This window comes from Sinocyclocheilus grahami, unplaced genomic scaffold (genome assembly GCF_001515645.1).
Source record: "Sinocyclocheilus grahami isolate Dianchi unplaced genomic scaffold, SAMN03320097.WGS_v1.1 scaffold194.1, whole genome shotgun sequence".
Classification (NCBI taxonomy): domain Eukaryota; kingdom Metazoa; phylum Chordata; class Actinopteri; order Cypriniformes; family Cyprinidae; genus Sinocyclocheilus; species Sinocyclocheilus grahami.
This window is the reverse complement of record NW_015505373.1, coordinates 476,220-485,936: the sequence shown is the minus strand read 5'-3', so window position 1 is coordinate 485,936 and position 9,717 is coordinate 476,220. Positions and strand designations below refer to the sequence as shown.

At 36.9% G+C, this 9,717-nt stretch overlaps 1 protein-coding gene across 5 annotated transcripts in view; it reads right to left on the bottom strand.

Moving 5' to 3' along the window:
- Window positions 1-7,892: 7,892 nt before the first annotated feature.
- The window catches only part of LOC107594965 (nuclear receptor subfamily 2 group C member 2-like), a 27,017-nt gene continuing 25,192 nt past the window's right edge, over window positions 7,893-9,717 (bottom strand). For all 5 annotated transcript variants that reach the window (XM_016285204.1, XM_016285205.1, XM_016285209.1 and 2 more), the window contains one exon: window positions 7,893-9,058. In XM_016285204.1, the coding sequence (XP_016140690.1) occupies window positions 8,884-9,058 (175 nt within the window). In that variant the 3' untranslated portion in view covers window positions 7,893-8,883. The remainder of the gene's footprint in view (window positions 9,059-9,717) is intronic.

Here is a 9,717-nt window from a genome sequence, read left to right as displayed (position 1 = left end):
AAAACATTATTTATCAAAGCAGTGTTTACAGAATTTGCTTTGACTGTCAAACTTGTTGGTGCTATATGCACTTTGACGTTAATAAAAACGTTATATACTACATCTGAACGCGCCTACAAGGAAGGTACATAATTAGTTGATAATCCATCATATTCAAATTATTAAAGCTCCATTGTTTACAATGCATTCTCAATCAGTAGAGCAAAGTGCTGAAATAATGGGTTTGACTCCAGGGCCAGTTCTACAGTGAGTGGATATTTGGGGCTTAGCCCAGAAACATTAATGCATGTATCAGAATACACGGGATACACTTCAAATAAAATAGGCTATGCTAAAAGTTACATTGGCTAAATGGCTTAATTTTTTATTTTTAAAGAGACAAGTATAATTAATTATAATTTGCACTTACAAATTGCATAAATAACATTTCAGTGTTTCCCACAGACTTGCATTCAATTTGTGGCGGCATATATATGCAGACTCATTCTCTGGCAGCAGGAGGCGCTGTGTGAGTGGTAGAGATCAAGGTTTCCCCGGTAAGGCTGTACACAAAGCAGAGCTCCACTCACAAATGCTGCTTTATCAGACATTACATGCAAGAAGAAATGAAAATGACATCCAAAATTGTCTGAAGACAGTCGGTTTCCTTCACAAATACAGTGATATAAAAACACTAGTGGGTGCAGGACATTATAGTTCATTTATGTAAGTATAGCAAAATAAAGTAAACTGTGACATATTATACCCAAAAATTCTTCATACAGTGGACTACCAGTAAAATTGATTAAAATAAAATTTGGGACCAAAAATTATTCAGACACTTTGACCTGACCATATTTAGCTTAAAGGTGACGTATCATGAAAATCTGACTTTTCCAGGTTTTAAGTGCTATAATCAGGTCCACGGTGCATCTACCAATCAAGGAAATGTGAAAAAGATTAACCCAGTAACTTTGTTTTGGTAAGCCTTTTTCTGCAACCGTCTGAAAAAACGAGCAAGTCTGATTTTGCTCCCCTAGTGACGTTGCAAAAGGATCTCATTATAATATTACCGCCCCTTAATCTGTAAATGTAATACACCCACAGCGCCCTCATTGTGTTTTCGCAAGCAACAATGGTGTACCAGCTCCAATGCCATGGCGAAAGTTTGAGCAAAGCATGCTAACTGTTCTGCCTTTGGCTGCACAGATGAGCACAGAACACTATTTAGTGTCCCAGCCTCAGAGGAGACATCAGAGCAGTGGATTTATTGATTTATTTACTGTATATTGCTGCTGCCACACAAATCTAAAATAAACATGCAATTTATTTCCCAGCTGTTTACCTTCACAGACATAACCCACTGCTTTTGTAACTCGTGTTAGAACTTAGACGCATGATTTCAGCGCGATAAACATGATAATCAGAACCAAAACAAATGTTTTTAGCAGGTCCGAGCTGTAAAGGCGCAGCTCTATTCTGGAAAAGTGGGTGGGGAGCAGCAGCTCATTTGCATTTAAAGAGACAGGCCCGAAAAACAGTGGCTGCGTCCGAAATGGCATACTCAATGAGTAGGAACTTAATTTCAATAAGTACTTACTTAAAAATCTCAGTTTGTGTTCTACTGAAGAAACAAAGTCACCTACATCTTGGATGCCCTGCGGGGGTAAGCAGATAAACATCAAATTTTCATTTTTGGGTGAACTATCCTTTTGTCAAACCATTGCAGTCTGTCACATTATAATGTCAGTGGATGGGAATCACGGCTTTGAGAGTCATAAAACATACACAAACAAAACCAAATTAAACCCTGCGGCTCGTGATGATACACTGATGTGAAAAGACACGAAACGATCAGTCTGTCCAAGAAACTGAACAGTATTTATATCGTTTTTTACCTCTGATTTTCACCGCAATGTCTGAACTGTCCTGAGCAAGTTCGCGTCTTCTTCTTCAGCCTGCGCTTGAGGCATCTGAGGCTTTTTTTTCTGAACACAAAAGGTGATTTTGGTCAAGCTTGCCCTGCTGATTTGTTCATACAACATCAGTCAATGGAGCCCGAGTTTCACAAGCTTCATGACATTATTTGTTGGTGCTTTTGAAGCTTCTGAAACTCAGGTCTTATTGACTGATGTTGTATGAACAATCCAGCAGGACAAACTTGACCAAACTCACATCCTCAGTGTCTTTTGGTCTTTCTCTAGATGCTCTCGCTGGCTCTGGGGTCACTGAGGATGAAGAGGCCACAGCAACATCAGGTCTTGATGAGGCAGTAAGGGCAGGTGGAGTGATGGAGCGACTCATCCATGGCACTGGACCATTTCCAGGATGATGCTGTGGACATCTCCATCCTCAGTGCTCACAGCAGTCTGCAGACATTTCAGATCCTGCAAACACAATACAAAAGCAGTCATTTTAACAGCACAATGTCATTTGATTTCTGTATTAGAAGTAACAGAATGATCTTACTTTATATTTTTGTTTCAGGTTTTCCCTTTTTTTCACAAATGCTGCCTTCACCTTTCCTTGCAGGTCCTGCTCCACCACAAAAGCTCTGCAGCAAATGCACAGAAATCAAGAATCAGAAAAGTGCTGTGATAACTCTGTTTGAAATTACAATAATTCAAATAAACTACAACTTAAGATTTAAAAGATGTTTTATTCATTTCTATAGTGTACTCACTGAGACCCTTTGATGGCAGCATTGCTTCATCAGTCAGTCTGCAGTGGATAAATACACATGTGTCTCATCTGTCCCTGTAACATCCAGACAAGAGTCAAGTCACCTGAGTGATTTAGCTCCTCAATACTGCATTTACATGTTGTGTTACCTCACTTTTTATCTAGCACAGGTGCTCCACAATTTATCAACAGTACTAATGAACAAATAAAACATTTCTTCAGCCTTCTTTCTTTGAGTGCACATTTGGGCGGCATTATGCTAATATTTCCACATAGTGAGGTAGATATGTGGGGGCGTGTTAGAACGAGCCGTTTTAGGGGGGCATGGCAGAGTCTTAACTTTGATCAAGAATATCGCTTTGGTTTTGAGACTTTAGTCTTTGCAACTTCAGGGATCTTATCTATGCACAATCAGCTTGTAACACTCCAAAGAGAAAGGAAAACTTGAAATCGCATCATATGACCCCTTTAAAACATTACGGATAAATGACAACATAAAAAAAGATTAACCCTTTTGTTGGTTTACTTTTAACAAATAAAACACCCAACAGTGAACTTAAAGGAAATGATTAATTATTGGTTTTAGTTCTTGTTTAAAATGCCTCCCAACTGCATTCCTCAAGTCCAACTCTGTTGCTGCCGGGAAGTTGGTCATCACAGCATCTGCCAAATAAGAAAGAAAAAAAAAGCACAAGAAAAGCTTGACATAATTTTTTACTTTAATTACACTAATTGTGACAGGGAGTCATTCTCTTTTGCTTGGATGCCAACTAAAAACAAAAACGAGATATATAGTGTATCAGCATTCAGTGTGTTAAAAGAGAGAAGCTCTCTGGTAAATGTTGTGTGTTTTATACACATACCTCTGATGACCGAGAACAGTGCAGTCTTTTCAAATACCTCTTTCTGCTGTGGACCACCCCCCTTCATGTTGAATTTGGACATGAGGGAATTTTTTTAAAACCCTAAAATATAATACAGATTGAGGTGATTAACAATTGCAGACAAAGTTTGACATTTCAAGTCGAGGAATTCTTTTTTAAATTTCTAATTTGCGTTGTAACTTATTGAGTATTGACACCAAAATGTTTGATTAATGTGGCAAGATTTGTAGGCTCTTTGTGGTTTCTTACTTCAACTCTGCACAACTTTGACACCTGAATAGCACATGCCAATGTCAGGCGAACACAGATACTTACAAGACCAAGTAGGAATGTCCTTTGTCCTTTAAACTTAGTGCTCTCTTGTGTAAATTTTTTTAAAAACACAACACTGATCTCTAACTCTCATGTCTTGCGTTGCCAGTAGTCATGTCTCATGTAGGGCTACAATTGAACAAAAAGAACTGTAATTGCATTTTTATTTATAAAATGAAAGACGAATATCAATAATATCATATAACCTGAATAGCACATGCCAATGTCAGGCGAGTAGTATTATATGCATCCGTGTACAAGTGTTTACCAACCTTAAACATTGATGCCCATTGACCTGCAAGTTTTCAATCACTAACCCTTTAAAAACTCTTTATTCCAGCAGTTTAAGTTTTTCCCTATAGTGCCCCTGTACTGTCTCTGCCTCCAAAATTGTCTGGCACAACTGACTTCTTAACAACCCAGTGATAGCTGCTGTAAAAAGTAGCCCAGTACACACATTAACCTCAAATGTACATGGAATAATAAATTCACCTCTACTGTTTTATTTCATTATGTTTTCTGTTTGTACTGTTTAGGTTTTAATGCTGCATTGCACATCTGAGCTATTTGCACTTATTATTTGTATTCTTAAGCTTTACTATCAATTTGGAAGTTTCAAAATAAATCTTATTGTAACGTTACTTGTACAATGACAAAGATATTCTATTCAATTAGCTCATGCGCTCTCTGTATCTAACAAGCCATTGTTCAGTAATAAATTCAATATAATAATTAAAATAAATGATGGACTTTGTCAAAGATGAGAGCTTTAGTGAGGAAATGTTGTTTTGGAGAGCTTTTTTTTTTATTTTTTTTTTACCATTGCTGCCCGGATCATTTCCAGATGTTGAAATTCCTCCTCAGTTTCTCCACTTCTTCTGAGTGTGTTCACTGTATAAATTAATATGGATTCATCTGGCTACAGATAGCTGCTCTGACTACGAGCTAAATCGTGGCTACGCTCAGGCTACGTATTGAACATGTCAAAGAAATTAAACCAAACACCTGGTAAACGCTGTTACTTTGCTTACATGATGAAATATCATACATCTCACAAGTTATTTTGCCAAAAAACGACATGAAACCAAATTCAAGGTTATTTGGGCTAGAAGTGGGATACACATAGCCGGACTATATCGAGTCTATACTTATCCGAGACGTTGAAATGACGGCTATTGCTTGCTGGGAACCTTTTTACACCACAGACTGAACAAAATTAAGCATTGCTTGGTAATTGGTCAACAAAGTATTGAAAGTTGTGTAAATATTGTTATACTAACAGTTGTCTGAATTTTTGGTTGATTGTAATCCATTACATACCTTTCAATCAACGTTATCTGACATTATCAAGCTGAATTTGTTCTGACACAGTTTAACTCTGAGTTCTTGTCATATTTTATTACCATTTTCTAAACTATAGCAAATAAACTGTGATAATGTGAGAAATGTTAAAGGTGTCTGAATATTTTTGGTTTGACTGTATATTTAATTTTTACAGTGAAGACTATGCAGTGCTATTTTACATTTGATTATTCGGTTTCTGTACCCGGACACCTACAAACTTGAAAAAACTTAAAGGGGGCATAATGTTAATCTTGAGTACCTATAGAGTAGTACTGCATCCTTCATATCTCCAAAAAGTCTTTCTATTTCAGTTTCTAAGTCAGTTTCTATTTGGGGGATTTAAAGGGTTAGTTCATCCAAACATATAAATTCAGTCATAATTTACTTGCCTCCACACTGTTCAATCATTATTTTTTTTCTGAACACAAAAGGTGATTTTGGTCAAGTTTGTTCTGCTGGTTTCTGTTCATACAATATCAGTCAATGGAGCCTGACTTTAAGAAGATTCATGACTTTATTTGTTGGTGCTTTTGAAGCTTCTGAAACTCAGGTCTCATTGACTGATGTTGTATGAACCGCCCTGGCTACTAGCATCAGTTACGTCGCTTCACTGCCAATCACAAATCCTCTCCCGTGGCCTCATGGTGTCCATCATATGCACACTTCAAAATCTCGCTGGAAGTAGTAGGTCATCCAGGAACTTTTATGAGTACTGTGAATTCAGACATATGAATTCTTTGTGACATACTCTTTTCTAGCGTCGGCGTCGCAGTACTCTCATGAACACGCGGCAGAGACTGACCAGGAAGAGAAGAAACTGTTGAATACAGAGATTTTTTTTTTCTTTGCACACAAAAAGTATTCTTGCAGCTTCATAAAATTAGGGTACAACGACTGATGTCTCATAGACTATTTTAACGATGTCCTTACTAAATTTCTGGGCCTTGAACATGGTAATGGAGGGTCAGAAATCTCTCAGATTTCATCAAGAATATCTTAATTTGTGTTCCGAAGATGAACGGAGGTCTTACGGGTTTGGAACGACATGAGGGTATGACAGAATTTTCGTTTTTGGGTGAACTATCCCTTTAATGTTGCAGATTGCTTTTATGAAGCAAAGTAGCATTGTTGTACCTCGTTTTTTTTAGATGCCCTTGAGCAAGGCCCCCAACTGCTCCCCGGGCGCCGCAGCATAAATGGCTGCCCACTGCTCCGGGTGTGTGTTCACGGTGTGTGTGTGTGTGTGTGTGTTCACTGCTGTGTGTGTGCACTCAGGATGGGATAAATGCAGAGCACTAATTCCTAGTATGGGTCACCATACTTGGCCACGTCACACTTTGTCTCTTTTTTTTTTACTAAGTTGTGTCCAATTACCTAATTGCACATTTGCCAACTTAATATGGCCTTAATTAGCATGTTAGCTTTAACAACTTTTTTTTTTTTTTACTTTTAAAAAACATAAAATTGCTATAAAATTAAAGCCATACGTCTAACTAAATTGTTCCCAATTTAAAATTGATGTCACATTAGTTGAGGTTCTTGTGAGATTTTGTGTAGGCGCTGTGACAAAAATAGACACCGGGTGACACCCGAATTCCACAGAATTTTTGATGCATTTTCCAGTCAAAAATGTATATATTTCTGTCACAATAGTACTTCTATCACAAAATAACAACCACATTTTGTAATATGACACTTGAAAGAGAGAAGCCCCCTTTTAGAGTACCATTTCCATGGCAATGCAATGTCCAATTTCAAAACGGTTTTCAGCAGGGGTCTTGAAATTTCGATTTCGATATATATATATATCATCGAAATTTTGTATATATACTCATATATAATTTTTTTCACACCACAATATTGAAACTCCACATCAGTATAGAATTTAATACAATTTATAAGCTAGCACATGCACAGCTTTCTTGTCTCACAGACGGATGAAAACAGATGACTAATATTACAGCATGGCATTACAACACCTATAAACCAGTCACTGACAGACTGAAATAAAAAACATTAGGCATTTTTAAATACGTACACAATTTTGTTTAAAATAACTGCCTGCCGGTGCTAAAACCATATAAAACAGTTAGTGGGGGGCGTATTTTTGAAACAACAACTAGGATTTTTGGACAAAATCACTGAGATTAAGTAGATGACTTCTGAACCAATACTAAAACAACAATAAACCTTTTACAATAAAGCATTTCTGGGAAACAGAAACCTCATCTGTAACAGAGGTTCAAACTGTATTCTATAAAGAATCATTTTGACATTAAGGTTAAAGTCAATGTTTGTAAGTTCATTTGCAAGTAGAAGTGAATTATTCTCTCAAATATAACATATTTGCCAATGGACATCTATTCAACAGCCATCGCTTTACAGTAAAGTAAGTAACAATGGTAAAAGTCATTGAAACTTTTTTTTTACTTGATTCACAAGAAATTGGTGAAATTTTTTAAATGTTTATAAATGCTCCTGCTGCATAAATTTGTGGTGATTGCAAACAAAAATCCTATTGAAATTTAATTAGAGAGCATGCTTCTGGTGTTTTATCTTATCATAGTTGGTTGGGACATAAAAAGCAACGTGGCTAATCAATACTGTACTCTGGAAGCTCAAGTATATTTACTTTTTTTCCTGAACTACTAATTTTAAACCCAAATAAATACAGTCTAGGTTGGGGGGGGGGGGGGGGGGGGGAATTCATATTAATAAGTGCATGCCAATACTTTTCTTACAATTAGGACAAAATTAGACATTTTGTAGTTTTTGAAATGAAAACAAAATTAGAAACACACAAACTAGGACGATCTGTGCACAAATCTGCAAATAAAAAGCAAATTAGTAATCTAAGTGCATTAAACCATCACGATTGTGGATATATTACATCTGAAAATTACACCTTTTGTACATTGCAGCAGCAGTCAAATGCTATAAAGATACAGATCAAATACGTCCTACATATCATTTAATAACAGATGATTTTTGAAACCAAGCAAATCAGATTATCTACATTTGTATGAACTTCTAGAGTTAGACTCAATGAAATAAATACATGATTTTGAAGGGAAAACATGATATTGAGGAGGAGAAGGCTGATTGTCATGATGACAGAAGTGACAGTACAAAGTCTGTGGGACACAGAAAATTTGCATTCTACTCAATAACTGCTTTATCAATGAGAAAAATGAATGAGTAGCGATTCAGAAGCAAACTGTCTTGATGTTAACGGTTACATTCAACCAAGAATCACATCTTCCACTGGAAAAGACCATTGTTGTTGATATTATCCTCGCAAGTAAAAAAAAAAACTGTATTGGGAGAATTTGGGGATTTCAAAATTTTGTCTTGGATTGTTTCCATTGGAATCATCATGAAGTGCTCAAGTGTTTTTAAATTAAGGTTTAAAAAAAAGAAAGGCCTTTGTTTAATTTTTGAGGCAAATGTCCTGTCATTGGAACTGAAAGTCCCATAATGCATCTCTCTGCAAACTACAACAATATTTCTAGGGTAAAGGTCACATACTGAAAGGCTTTCACTGTTGCAGCTCCTCTTGAGGTAGAGCTTGTTGGTCGGTTCAATATATTGTGATATATTTGAGTCACCGTGAAGGCAAGGGATGATGGGACTTGCATGAATTCAGTCTAAGGGTCAAAATTAAATGACAGTCAGAGTGCGATCACACAGAGGGACTTGTGATTTGGCTGTTGTAGTCTGCAGTCTCCATTTTAAGGATATATGGGATGATACTGTCGATCGGTACATTTCCAATAAGGCCAGTAAAAAACAGCTCTTCAGTTATACTGGAACTCATCAACCGCAACGCTGGTAAACGCAACAGGATTCGGGCCAACCTGCCACATCAACGAGCAATTAATGAAAGGACATTAGCAAATCAGCCAATTAACACCTAAATGTAATGTGACCACAGTTCTGTGAACAGCAAATAAGGCATGTTGTCAGCAACCCCAGAAAAAATATATAAAATATATTTAAGGACAGAGAATTTAAAGGGGTCATATGATGTTGCTAAAAAGAACATTATTTTGTGTATTTGGTGTAATGAAATGTGTTTATGCGGTTTAAGGTTCAAAAAACACATTATTTTCCACATACTGTACATTATTGTTTCTCCTCTATGCCCCGCCTTTCTGAAACGTGTTGATTTTTACAAAGCTCATCGGTCTGAAAAGCGAGGTGTGCTGTGATTGGCCAGCTATCCAGTGTGTTGTGATTGGCCGAATACCTCAAGCGTGTGACGGAAATGTTACGCCCCTTACCATATTGTGATGATGCCCTGTCCAGCCGGAGCGACGAGACAAAAACATGAAAACCCATTATAAACTAGGCATTTGCTGCATCCAGTGGGGACATAATTATGGATTATAATGACTTATACTGTCTTTTTACGCATTGCGTTGCGCCGTGTTAACATACAGGTGCATCTCAATAAATGAGAATATAATGGAAAAGTTCATTTATTTCAATAATTCAACTCAAATTGTGAAACTCG